At 32.3% G+C, this 14,191-nt stretch overlaps 1 protein-coding gene across 1 annotated transcript; it reads left to right on the plus strand.

Annotated features, from left to right (window-relative positions):
• The first annotated feature begins 6,468 nt into the window (after positions 1-6,468).
• LOC132167510 (disease resistance protein RPV1) lies at positions 6,469-13,744 on the plus strand. The gene is made up of 5 exons (XM_088513822.1): positions 6,469-7,021; positions 8,412-9,510; positions 11,877-12,152; positions 12,253-13,146; positions 13,268-13,744. The coding sequence occupies exons 1-5, from the start codon at positions 6,546-6,548 to the stop codon at positions 13,742-13,744; spliced, it is 3,222 nt and encodes a 1,073-aa protein (XP_088369948.1). The 5' UTR covers positions 6,469-6,545.
• Positions 13,745-14,191: the final 447 nt, after the last annotated feature.

Raw genomic sequence — 14,191 nt, forward strand, 5'->3', positions numbered from 1 at the left:
GTAATAAGTGGCTTCCAGCCTCCTTAGATTGGTTTTGGAGTTGTTTTGTTTTACTCTGTGACTAATATCTGGAAACTTTTCTTACTTCAAAAATATCAGTTTGTAAGGTGACATTTGCAACTAAATCTAACATATGTAAAGGAAGGAGCAAAATGGACATATCTGTTGATAAATCTGATAAATAAGATTGTGCGCACAATTGTTCTTACATAGCTGCTAAGTAAGAAAATTGAATATATCATGAGCTTTCTTACTTTATCTACTGTATATCATAGTTTAATGCATAGCAGATAAAAAGATAATTCCTATGCATCTTACTAAATTGATTCTTTTTTTTTTTTTTTTTTTGTAGGGGAACGTGACTAATGCTTCGATTTCGCAACCAAAAGGGTTTGGAACATCTAACCAGTGAAGGGAGACAAATGATGCCAAGGACAACACAATAGGCAGCCTAAATAGTTGTATTTTGTAATACAGTGGGTTCTCGATCGCAGTGTTTAGTTGTGGTTATATTTAGCTGTTGTAAGTACCAATAACGTGAAGTGGTGGTATATGGACATGCAATGTTGGGGTTCTTCTTACAATCATCCAATGGATCACTTGATGAGTTTCCGTTCATAAGTCTTGCTAATGAGTGGAGAGTGGTTTGCCAAATAGAGCCCAAATTGCTGACATTTTAGGGCATGCTAATAAAGCGGATGGGTTTGGATTTTAGGTTCAGAAAGCAAGAAACTTTTATTTAGGATGATTTAGAGGGCATCACAAGCTTGACAATGAACCTCCCTTTTAATGCTTTTGTATTTGTCATGGCAATTTGAGTGCTATTCTTGAACATATTTCATGCCAAGGTTAGGAATTAGCAACATTTGTTTTATAGTCAAAATTGTGATATGGAAATCTTATGTTGATGCCTTTCCTAATTCTCTCAATCTCTGCATATATATATTAATTTCGAATGAATATAGGGAGCATGCACAACTGAGTAAGTTTATTTGGTATTTATTCTAAACAGTCCACAATTTCCTCCTCAACTACTTCAATTCTTATCTCAGCCTCTCTTTGTTTCCTCCATGAGCTTTTCTTCCTCTTTTTCCATATCAACTTCTCATAAGCATTGCAAAGCAAGCATAGGTTGCCAAGAGTGGCCTAGAAGGGACTGAAACAGCAAACACGACAGCTGAAACAGCCAATAATGGTGTGGATGAAACTACAATATCCGTGATCAAATCTTCCATCCTAGTATTACCATGTTCAAGATCCGACTCACCTTCCTACCATCAGCTTCAGATGAGTACTCTTCAATCTTCCACTCCTCTCACTTGGGCCTTCCATCCTATAGCATGGCCCTTAGATTCAGTTGGCAATGAATGAGAATTAAAGTTTTTTTGATCAGGACTTGTGGGTGATGGGAAATTTAAGCGAGTATTGGCACCAATATTCACAGCCTGTTATTGTACTAAATATTTCAGACTGTACGTGCATGGGTGCAACAAAAAATTCCTTCTTTGCTTGTTCATTTTTGCTTCCCATATCTTTGGCAAATGACAGGTGGAGTGAAACAGGGGAGAAGACATGTTGGCTGAGCCCTTTCCCAATTTTGTGGGATATAAACCAAAATTATGGTAAATCTGTTAATAGAATTCTATATGTGATTCTCAATGTATTATGCCTAGATATATATGTTTACAACTTAGAAGATTGAATATGTTCAAAATCTCCACTATTCTATCTATGATTCTGGAAGTTCACTAGGCCTTTTAGATAGGATTGTGTAATTTGGTAGATCCCATTTTTATGTTAGAGTAAAAAGTTAGGTAGGATTAGGTTTGCACCTGTAAGTTTAATGTGGTTTTTAGTCTCCCCTCATTATACTTCCATAAAAAATGTCTCTTCCCCTGCGTTGCTCAGCTTGAACAGCAATTGGACCAACTCCCTATTACAGACTTTGGCAAGATCTATGAAATGAGCCGGTGAATCCAAACATGGATGATTATGAAGGACTCAGGTTTGGATTGTGCATCGTAGCCTGCCAAGCTCATAGAAATTCAAAAAGTGCAGGACAGTAATAAGCTTTTCTACTTTTCAATATGTTGTGTTGGGAAACAGAGAGTAGTGGATTGATCAGAACCAGCATTTAATCCGCCCACCTTTGCTTCTCTCCTACTACATTCTTTTTTCTTTTTTCTTTTTTTCGTGTTTTTTTTTCCTCTCTCTATTTTGAGAAGTTAAATCTATCAAAATTTAAGTAATTCGACTTAACAAGTCTATATTCACTGACGGAGATGAGAGAAATTCATTATCAAAAGATGAAGTATAAAAGAGTAGAGAGAAAACCACTTAAATCCCAAAGCCCCAAATCCCAATAACTCAAATATCACTTTGACACAGAAGAGAAAAATATACAAAAAGAATATCTTCTCTAATTCTCTAAACCTTGAACAGCATCAAAAACATCATAAAACGACAAGAGATTTGCTTAAGGCTATTTTTGTCCAAAGAGCTATGCGTATTCTGTTTTTCCCAAATTCACGAACTAGCCAAGTAGGTTCTTTATAGGAGCTCAACGTCGGTTTATCATAGGAACAAAAAAACCAATACCAAAAGGAAAAGAATAAAGGCTGGCACCACTTAACTTCACTTGGGAAATCAAGTCATATTGCAACACAATGTAGTTATATAAATTCTATAATTTTGCTAAAATTTTTGTTGTGTTTTCTGTTCTTAAAACAATAATATGAACAAAACATTCAAAACACAAAACTTTTAAAAACACAAATAATTTTTACTTTAATGTCATATTAGAACACTTTTTCAAACTAAAAAATAAAATAAAATAAAATAGAAAACCTCGAAATACAAAACATGTGTACCCATATTTTCGAATGAGTTTTCATACTTATAATGCTGACGTGATAACTCCAACTAAGTATTGGATCAACCATTGTTAAAAAAATAAAAAATAAAAACTAAAGGTTGGTTAAAACTACCACGCTAGCATTATAAAATGAGAAATGATATTTAGTAAATTCTTATACGACTACCATACAACGATATCGTTATTGAATTAGGTGCTTGATACGGTGTTTGCACTGCAAAGTGGGAATTTTTGTTTATAATTAAAATTGAAGTATTTGCATATCCCTACAATGAATTTCCAAGGGAAATTTCTACCAAATGTTCTTCAATGTTCTGTCTCTTGGATTAAGAATATAATGCTTTTCAGTTCAAATGAATTAGAGAGGAGCCGATTCTTTGTAGTTGAGTGACATTTTTATCATTTTACATTTTGACAAAAATATCTCTCAATTATAAAGAACTGGCTCATCTCCAGTTCAAATATTCAATTTTTTTGGATTAATCCCTAATTGTGACAATAGTACTATAGTGGTTCATAAACACATCCACAGTATCTCCAGGAATACAAAACATATATATATATATATATATATATAGATTAAGAAAAAAAAATTATAAACATATAAATATTTTAGCTATACAATATTATACGTATCTATTTAAAACTGGGGAGGGAGGCCATGCTCCATAGCCTCGATCTGTAGTTGGGGTACCTATAATGACATTGACAAAGAAATATTTTATATGGATGATAGGGCCTTAGCAATTATTATGTTATAACGCTTGGACACACTTCATGTTATTCGGTTCAACTAACTCCACCAAGGATGTCATGGTGATGCAGAATGAATAAAGAATATTAGTATTTAGACTTTAGAGTTAGTATTATTTTGTAATCGTTTTTAATATTTAATTTATATTTTAAGAGTCCGTATTTAATAATGGGCTTGGCCAAAAAGTTAGTCACAATAGGGTTAGGATTTAGTGTTTTATATGATATTGACAAAGAAATATTTTATATGGGTGATAGGGCCTTAGCAATTATTATGTTATAATGCTTGGACACACTTCATGTTAATCGGTTCAACTAACTCCACCAAGGATGTCATGGTGATGCAGAATGAATAAAGAATATTAGTACTTAGACTTTAGAGTTAGTATTATTTTGTAATCGTTTTTAATTTTTAATTTATATTTTAAGAGTCCGTATTTAATAATGGGCTTGGCCAAAAAGTTAGTCACAGTAGGGTTAGGATTTAGTGTTTTAGTCTATTTAAGCATAAGTTTCAATTGTATTTGAGAGACGATGATTGAGAAATAAACAGTTATTTTTTTTTTTTTGAATTCTTTGAGACTTGTGATTGCTCTTTTATGTGGTAAGATTCTACGTTCCTAGTGAGACACCATATTTATCCAATTAGTGAGACACCAATCTTTTATATTTATTTTGTTCTTCATCCATACTGGGTCACATGATTTCCACATCTGTTAAATTTCTCCAATAAAAAGCATCTGAGTGAAACCAAACAAAGAAGTGTTATGTTTTGGGAAAACAATTGGGTCACAAGGGTAAATTTAGAATTTTATAAAAATTTCAGGAGTATAAAGACCATTTGATCATATTAAACGCTGAAAATTGATGAAGACATTGTATAAAATTGAAAGTTCAAGAGGTAAAATTAAGAGTTTTTGAAATTTAAGTGGTCTTCTCAAAATGTATAGTAGTTCAGAGATCCTAGGTAAAGTTTTCTCTAATTTAAATGAGTAAGCAACTATTTTTTACAAAAAAAAAGCCTTTTCTATCATATGAACATTCCAACATGTACTTCATGACATTTATTTAACTATAAAACCAATTTAATGAAACAAAATTTTGCATTAAATATTGGAAAAGCATTTTTTCTTTTTTTTTTTAGACAAAAAAAAAGCAAAAAATGAAATGTTTTTTTTTCGAATTAAATATATTATCATTAACCATACCGAGCTAAATACATGCCATTCAAGTTTCCATCTTTTAAGGTTGATTACGTTGTCAGGTTTGGAAAACTTACATTTTTAAATTTGGGTTTCTTTGTTGGTTTGCAATTATTGTTGAATTATTTATTAATTTTAACTGAATAATAAATTATTATAATATTGTTTATTGATTATTAATGCACATTAACAATCAAACACGCCTCTTAATTAATAATAAATAATGATAATATTGTTTATTAATATCATATGATATGATAGAAATCACGAACACGCCTCTTAATTAAATTTGCTAGTTTCTCAACGAGAACCCTAGAGAGGACTGGAAGATCAATTTTAGTTTGGTCATATTCTTGCCTTCATTAATATATGGACAAACTTCTCCTCTAAACTTGGTTGAAGGAACTTCTTTTAACCCAATTTATAAAAATGACATATGTTATTTTTTTTATTAACATGTGAGATACGCATGAGTTTTTAATAAGATTAATTTTAACTTTGTCCTTACTATTAAAAAATCATATACATCTCACATGTTCAAATGATACATGCTATTTTTATAGAGTGGCAAATAATTTGAAAATGACTGAAATTTCCTTTAAACTAGTCTAAAGAAAATATCTTCAAACCTTTTTTTTTTTTAAAGGGATTTCATATCAGTCTCATTCATAGAAGGATCTGGCTTAGGTGCGGTAGTGCAAAACTACCGCACCATGCAGTAGCCCAAAACGACCTAGTTTTGGGTCGTTTTGGGCAATAAATAAATAAATAAATAAATAAAAGATTTGGGTTTTGGCCCTGGCCACCCCCAAGGGCCTGGGGGTGGTTTCGGCCACCCCCGTACCGGACTTGGGGGTGGCCGAAACCACCCCCAGGCCCTTGGGGGTGGTCCGGCCACCCCCAAAAGGCCAAAAGCAAAAAAAATATGTATATTTGTTTAGGTTTTGGGGGTGGCCTGGCCACCCCCCGTGGGGGTGGTTTTGGCCACCCCCATGCCGGCATTGGGGGTGGCCAGAACCACCCCCAGGCCCTTGGGGGTGGTTCGGCCACCCCCAAAAGGCCAAAACCCAAACTTTTTTTTCAATTTTTTTCTTTTTCTTACAAGCCAGATCCAAAATCATGAGCATAAAGCTCTTGCAAGCAACCATAGAAATCATCTTCAAACGCATTTAAAACAGTGTCAAGTGTCTATAAATATTTAAAATGCACATTAAATTTAGTCTAAATTTATTAATGACGATAAAAATTTAATGTACTTTTTAAATATTTATAGACACATTATACTATTTTAAATAAATTGAAGAATATTTCATTCAAATTGATTTAGAGGAAATATCTGCCCATTTGTAAATGATATTTCTTTTTCACTTTTTTCATTTCAATTTCTACAAAACATCTTTGAGATTTATCCTCCAAGTGGCTACGCCAGAGTTAATTTGGTTTAACTGTTTAAGTCTTCGTCTTGGTCAACGTCAACATTAATAATGTCAAGTTGCCCTACAATTATTGAAGGAAAATGGATGGTAATTGTAAACAGCTGAAAAAGATTGGCCTACAAGTATTGAAGGAAAGTGGATGCATATTGCAGGCTTCCTTTTGCTTTTACTCGAAAAACTGATCATATATATATATATTCAGGACACAGCCGATTCCTTTTAACTCACAAGAGCCAGCCTCCTTTTTCAGTCAAGTTTACAGCAAGCATTTCCGTATCCATGGCTGCTCAAATCCGTTGGAATCACGACGTCTTCTTGAGTTTTAGAGGTGAAGACACTCGCAAAATTTTCACCGATCACCTCTACACTGCCTTGGTGAATGCCGGAATTCACACCTTCCGAGATGATGATGAGCTTCCTAGAGGGGAGCACATCTCTACCGAACTACTCAATGCTATTCAAGAATCAAAGGTTTCTATTGTGGTTTTTTCAAAAGGATATGCTTCTTCTAGTTGGTGTCTTGATGAGCTTGTGGAGATTGTTCGCAGTAAGAATACTACAGGCCAAACTCTTCTTCCCATATTTTATGACGTGAACCCATCCGATGTGCGAAAACAATCCGGAACTTTTGCCGAAGCATTTGTTGGGCATGCAGACCGGTTTCAAGCAGAGATGGAGAGGGTGCACAAGTGGAGAACAGCACTTACCGAAGCTGCAAACTATTCTGGTTGGGATCTCCAAGACGTTGCAAACGGGTATTATATATGTTACTGTCTCTTGTGCTTAATTTATGCAACGTTATTATTAATATTTTATTTTATTTTTTGTCTTTTATTTTTCTTTTAAATGTCAATCGAAAATTGATAAAATTTAAATTGAAGTTGAGCTAAAAATAGATTGACGATTTAACTTTATATGACTACTTATCCACATTTAACTTGGTTATAGAAAAAGTAATACGGTTTTTATAGTGATGGGCAATTTTGGATATCAGATCAAATCTTTAAGTTATTTTGAAATTAAACTCAATTATTTTCATGGAAAAAGATCTTGAGACTCAAACATTTAGGGTGTGTTCTGCAAAAGACTTGAAAAAGGGAATGGATTGGAACTGTAATAGACTTGATTGATGTGAAGAAAAAAAAAAGTAAGAAAGTTTTGTATGAAAAAAGTGAAAAAAAAAAAAAAAAAAAAAAAGTTTGTTTTGTAGTGATTTTTTTTAAAATAATAATAAAAAGTGATTAATGTGATATAAAAAGTAAGAATGTTAGATTTTATTTTGAGATGAATTTTTTTGGTCTTTGGGTCCGGTCCGGTCCAATTCTTCTTAGTTTGTGATCAGATTAATTGGGTGGTAGGCAATGGAAATTCGATTTCCCTTTGCTTGGCATCCTGATTGATCCCTAGTCCATATGTTTGCCAACCTTTTTGTTTTCTGTCTGAAAAATAAATACATCAACAAGCAAGACAAAATGCCCCTCAAAATACAAAATACTTTTTAAATATCTATCTTCTTCTCTTTTTAGGAATATTTTGACAAATTAACAGGTGCTTAAACTTCACACTGGTACAATTTAACTTATTATTTTTTTAAAAAAAAAAAATAGTAAGTTCAATAAAAATAAATTGTATAATAATATAATCATATATAGAAGGGTAATTCTTAGTTGCATTAATTCATTGATGGTTTTCCGTTCCATGCCCATTATACCGGCAAAGTACATATTGATTTTATAGTAATGCTTTCCGTGAAACAATTAAGTTATGTTTGGTACACGAAATAACTATTACTCTCAAATTTCAGTTCTTAATCAATATTATTTATTTTATTTTTTTTTAAATGAAATAGTTATTTTGCATATCAAACATAGTCTTACTGACTTTGTCATCCAAATGGAAGAAAAAAAAATGACAAAAATTGTTTCCTTGAATGTCATTTGGTAGGATAACAAATTGCATAGAAATATATTTAATGGCATTCTTAATAAATTTGATATATATTACTTTATTGTTTTCCACAAAAATTAGTCTCAAAGGACCTAAATAATAATATCCTTTTGACACATATGATTCATACAATTTTCTTCTTTTACTTTACTTGTGCTCATGTTATTCTTTTGTTTTCTTTTAAATTATATTTATCAGGTACGAATCAAGGTTCATCGAGAAAATTGTTGAAGAGGTTTTGAGTAAAGTGAATAATACTTGCTTGGATATTGCCAAACATCCAATAAGTATGGATTATCGTACTGAAGAGATGAAAGCTTTATTAAATCTTGGAAAAAATGATGTTAACATTGTAGGCATCTATGGCATGGGTGGAATCGGTAAAACAACCTTAGCTAAAGCTGTTTATAACCAAATATATAATGGGTTTGAAGGAAGCAGTTGTCTTTTAAATATTAAAGAAATTTCGGAACAACCCAATGGTTTAGTTCATTTACAAGAACAACTTCTTTCTGAAGTCTTAAAATTCAAGAACTTGAAGATTGCCAATGTTGATAGAGGAATCAATTTGATTAAGGAAAGATTTCGTTGTAAAAAAGTTCTTGTTATTCTTGATGATGTGGATAACTTGAAACAACTCAATTCATTAGCTGGAAGCTCTGAATGGTTTGGTCCAGGAAGTAGAGTCATTTTAACAACTCGAGATGAACATTTGCTAACTGAACTTGGAGTACATGAAAAATATAAGGTCAAAGAATTGAATCATGAGGAATCTCTTCAACTTTTTAGTTGGCATGCCTTTAGGATGGCTCATCCAAAAGAAGATTACCAAGAGCTTTCAATTAGTGTCGTTAATTATGTGAGAGGGCTTCCATTAGCTCTTGAAATTTTGGGTTCCTATCTATCTGGAAGAAGCACTATAGAATGGAAAAATGCATTGGAAAAACTACAAAAGTATCCTCACAACCAGATTCAGAAAATACTAAGAATAAGCTTTGATTCACTAGATGATGATACTGTGAAGGACACATTCCTTGATATTGCGTGTTTCTTTGTTGGTATGGACAAAGATTATGCCATCAAAATATTTGATGGTTGTGGTTTCTTTCCTGAAATTGGTATTAATATTCTCATTCAGAGGTCTCTTGTCACAATCATTCGCAATGGGTTGTGGATGCATAATCTAATTCGAGATATGGGAAGGGAGATTGTTCGTGAAAGATCATCCAACGATCTAGAAAAATGTAGTAGATTGTGGTTTCATGAGGATGTCTTACACGTGCTTAACAAACAAATGGTAAGAAGCACAATTAATCATTCATATATAAACACTTGAATACACAAATACATAATATGCTTGTTATATTGGTATTCATGAGTTTTGTCATGTTTTTTTACTAATTAAGCATGCATCTAGGGGTGCAAAGGCGGTTACGGTTAGCGGTTAGTGGCAATAACCGCTAACCGTAACCGCCCTAGCGGTTAGTAAATTTCACTAACCGCAACCGCTAACCGCCTAGCGGTTAGCGGTTAGCGGTTAGTGGCCGGTTAGCGGTTAGTGAAATAGATAACCGCCCGCTAACCGCTTTTTTAAAATTTGGCTTTTTTTTTGGCTTTTTGGGCTTTTTTTTTTGGGCTTTTTTTTACCCTCATTTTTTTTTCTTGTATTTTTAATATCTTCTTGGGCCCAATTGCTATAAATATTTGAATTGTCATTGGATCATATGATTAAGTGTTGATCTTATAAACTTACAAACAAACAAAAATACTTCAATTGTAGTTATAAGTAACACATTGTTTAATCCAATGTCAATTACTTAATTTGATATTATATGAATCACATTGTCATTGTCATTGTACATGAATAATTGATTAAGTATTTGAATTGTAATTGGATCATATAGTTAAATATTTATCTTATACATTTATATTATTCAATATGCATATAATATAACTATAAGCAATTATATATATATATATATAAAATTCAAAATTGTTCAAAATTGTTAATTTTCTTTTTTTTGTTTCTTTCAAAAAATGGTTAAATTTCTTTTTCTAAAAAATGTTCAAAAAATACATTAATACTTCAATTGTGATTATAAGTAACACATTGTTGAATCTAATGTCAATTACTTAATTTGATATTATATAATCATATAGTCTCATTAAATTATATCATATGATTCATATGATTAATTATTTAAATTCTTATCATATTTACTTATAATCTTTTTTCTTTGAATTGAACTTAATATCTAATGGTAAATGGCAATGTTCAAACTCCTAAATCCTAAATTCCTAAAGTATCTAATAATGCTTTAATTAAATTGTAGACTTGTAGTTATAAGTAACATATTGTTTAATTCAATTGAATCAATTGTGATTATCATTGTACATGAATCATATGATTAACTTGTAGACTTATGACTTATGAGTTATGTCATATTATATATGTATTATTTATTATTATATAATCATATGATTTAATGATCAAGTCATCATGTGATATAATCATATCAATTATAGTGATAATATATAAATTACTAAAATTATAATGATAATACATTAGTACTTAAATTATGTTTATAAGTAACACATTGGTCATTGTTTAATCCAATGTCAATTACTTAATTTGATATTATACGAATCATATCATCATTGTACATTAATAATATGATTCACTTGAAATCTTGAATAAAGTATTTGAATTGTCATTGAATCATATGATTAACTATTGATATTATACATTTATATTATTCATATACATATGTAGACTTATATAGACTTATAGGTTTATAACATACATTGGAAATAAGTCTCTAGATATTTAATTGTTGTATTAGTATGAATTAGTATACTTATGAGTTATGTCATATTATATATGTATAATTTGTTATTATATAATCAAATGATTTAATAATCAATCTCATGTGATATAATCATATAAATTATAGTGATAATATATTAATACTCAAATTGTGATTTAATTATTTTTTTAAAAAAAATTGTGATTTAATGATCAAGTGATTATATGATATAATCATATAAATTATAGTGATAATATATTAATACTCAAATTGTGATTTAATTATTTTTTAAAAAAATTGTGATTTAATGATCAAGTGATTATGTTATATGTATAAATATTTTTATAATTATAATTATAAAAATATATTATATAAAAAGGCGGTTAGCGGTTAGCGGTTACGGTTAGTAGACCCAATAACCGCTAACCGCTAACCGCTAGGCGGTTATGGCGGTTAGGCGGTTAGCGGTTAATGCGGTTAGACGGTTAGGCGGTTAGGCGGTTGGCGGTTATAGCGGTTAGCGGGCGGTTAAAAACCGCCCGCCTTTGCACCCCTACATGCATCGTTCCTTGAATAGTTTATCCACATAACACATAATTAATAACGGTATGATCTTAAATATAATAATAAAAAAAATTCTAAATCATTTCAGTAACGGATATAGTAAAGAGGCATGCAATCACATTATTAGCACTTATAATCATGTATATATCACACCTTTTTTTTTTTTTTTTTTAATTGAAAGGGGAAAAGGTTACAAGGGGATCATGTCAACATCACATTATTGCAAAAATATCTCTATAGGCGTATGCAAAATGAGAATGTGTGTTACTAATCCTATTCTCTATTTCTCCAGGGATCAGAAGCTGTGGAGGGTCTCATTCTAAATCCATCTACAGTTGAAGATGTACAATTTAAAACTAAAGTATTTGCAAAGATGAAAAAATTGAGATTGCTACAAATCAATGGTGCAAATCTCACAAGAAGCAATGGACATCTTTTTGAAGGGTTAAGATGGCTTTGTTGGCATAGGTGTCCTTTGAAAAATTTCCCATCAAATTTTCATTTAGAGAACCTTGTTATCCTTGACATGCAAGATAGCAATGTCAAACAAGTTTGGAAGGAGATTAAAGTATAATATTAAATCTTACATTTCCTTTTATTTCTCCGTTATTGTTAAATTTATAAGTCAAGACTTTTTTTCTTCTCTTTTAACGATTTTGTTTTGACAGATACTCAGCAGGTTGAAAGTCCTTAATCTAAAAAATTCCAAATTTCTCACCAAGACACCAAACTTCTTAAAAGTCCCAATTCTGGAGATACTGATACTTGAAGGTTGCACAAGTTTAGTTGAGCTTCATGAGTCCATTGGAAATCTAAAAAGACTTGTTTTGCTGAATTTAGAAGGATGCCATAACTTAAGGAATCTTCCGGGAAGTACTTCTAACTTAAAATCTCTTCAAATTCTTAACTTGTCTGGCTGCTTAAAACTTGATAAGCTACCAGAGCAATTGGGGAATATGATGGCTCTAACGAAATTGCATGCGGACAGAACTGCTATTATGCAACTCCCTGCCTCCTTTGGTCTTTTGAAGAATCTCGAAACTGTGTCATTATCGGGATGTAAAGGACTATATTCAAAATCTTGGTTATCACCAAAAAGCTCAAATCCCACACATTTGCTCCCAGCTTCCATTTCTGGACTATGCTCTTTGACAAGGCTACATCTCTACGACTGCAATCTGTCTGAAGATGGGTTTCCAATTGATCTTGGGTGTTTGTCTTCACTCCAGTTATTGGATATACGAAGAAACAATTTCCTTAATCTACCTCATTGCATCAGCCTTCTTCCTAAATTAACTAAATTGCTGTTGAGTGGGTGCGCGAGTCTTCAATCAATTTCAGAACTCCCTGCTAGTTTAACGATTTTGAATGCAATGGACTGCACATCATTAGAAACAATCCCAAATCTGTCGAACCTGAAAAGTTTAAGTGGACTTTACTTTGAAAACTGTCAGAAATTGGTTGAGATTCCGGGCTTGGAGAGTTTGGAATTTAGACCAACAATTCACTTGGAATTTTGCAACAATCTAGCATATGATTTTAGGAGGAGTCTTCTTTCGCAGGTTTCTCTCTCTCACTGTATTTGTGTGCGTGCGTGTGTAGTTTTTATGTTCTGAACAATTTTTTTTGTTTTGTTTTTGGAAACGGTTATTTTGGAAACAGTTATTTTGGAGGGTCAAACAGCTTAAGTTTGATGAGTATCGATCCATTATACTCCCTGGTAGTGAGGTTCCAAAGTGGTTCAGTCATCAAGGAATTGGAAGTTGTATATCCTTTGAGTTACCTCCATTTTCAGAGGGTGAAATCCAGGGGTTTCTCTTTTGCGCTGTTTATGCAGCCAAGAAAGAAGGAATTCGGAAATACTGCGGTTTTTTTGAGTTGGAAATCACGAATAAAACTGGAGACATCAAATATCATTCTTGGATGCCATGGCCACCAATCTTTTTCTTCCGTAATGTCCTTGACGATCATCTCTTTATCAAATATGTACCAATAAATCGGTATCAGAATCTGAATCAGGAGCGTGGAGAGGAAGTGAAGGTGTCCTTCAGATTTGGTGATGTGAAGAAGTGTGGGATTCATCTACAATCCGTGGGCATTTATAGGCATGGAAGTGTGGTTCAAAAATGTTCAATATTACGTCGTTCATTCTCTCTCTGATTCTTCCTCCTGAGATCGCAAGCTCCCTTCAATCTTCGCTTGTGCCCAGGGCCGACGGAACTATGGCGACGAAAGGCACCAAGAGATCAAGTTGTTCGGTTAGTGTTTCATTATTCTTGCAATTGGAAAATTTTTGGAACATCAGTTTGCATCTATTTTTAGAAATTTGAAACGAAATCTTTTCGAGCCCAAGCCCCATTCGTTTATATATACCTTCGATTTTCTGTGATTCGATTTTCTTCGAATTTCTTGGATTTTGGCAAAAAAGGCTAGTTTAGAGAGACCCATTTGGGATTGTTTCAAAGCTTAATCCCCTTTGGGAATTTGTTGTTAATGTACGTATGTGTGTAGATACTAGATATATTGATGTTTGAAGGTTTTGTGCGGTGATCAGGAAAGTGATGAGAGTTTTTGTTAGTCTCTTTGGATAGAATGGGTTCAGAACCG

The sequence above is a fragment of the Corylus avellana genome, chromosome 2 (genome assembly GCF_965113065.1).
Source record: "Corylus avellana chromosome 2, dhCorAvel1.hap1.2, whole genome shotgun sequence".
Lineage (NCBI taxonomy): Eukaryota > Viridiplantae > Streptophyta > Magnoliopsida > Fagales > Betulaceae > Corylus > Corylus avellana.

Bases quoted from the DNA above. Each gene is read 5' to 3' on its own strand.
- LOC132167510 (XM_088513822.1), top strand. From the start codon at position 6,546: ATGGCTGCTCAAATCCGTTGGAATCACGACGTCTTCTTGAGTTTTAGA. The intron at 9,511-11,876 runs GTAAGAAGCACA...CTATTTCTCCAG, and splicing joins ACGTGCTTAACAAACAAATG to GGATCAGAAGCTGTGGAGGG. The intron at 13,147-13,267 runs GTTTCTCTCTCT...AGGGTCAAACAG, and splicing joins GGAGGAGTCTTCTTTCGCAG to CTTAAGTTTGATGAGTATCG.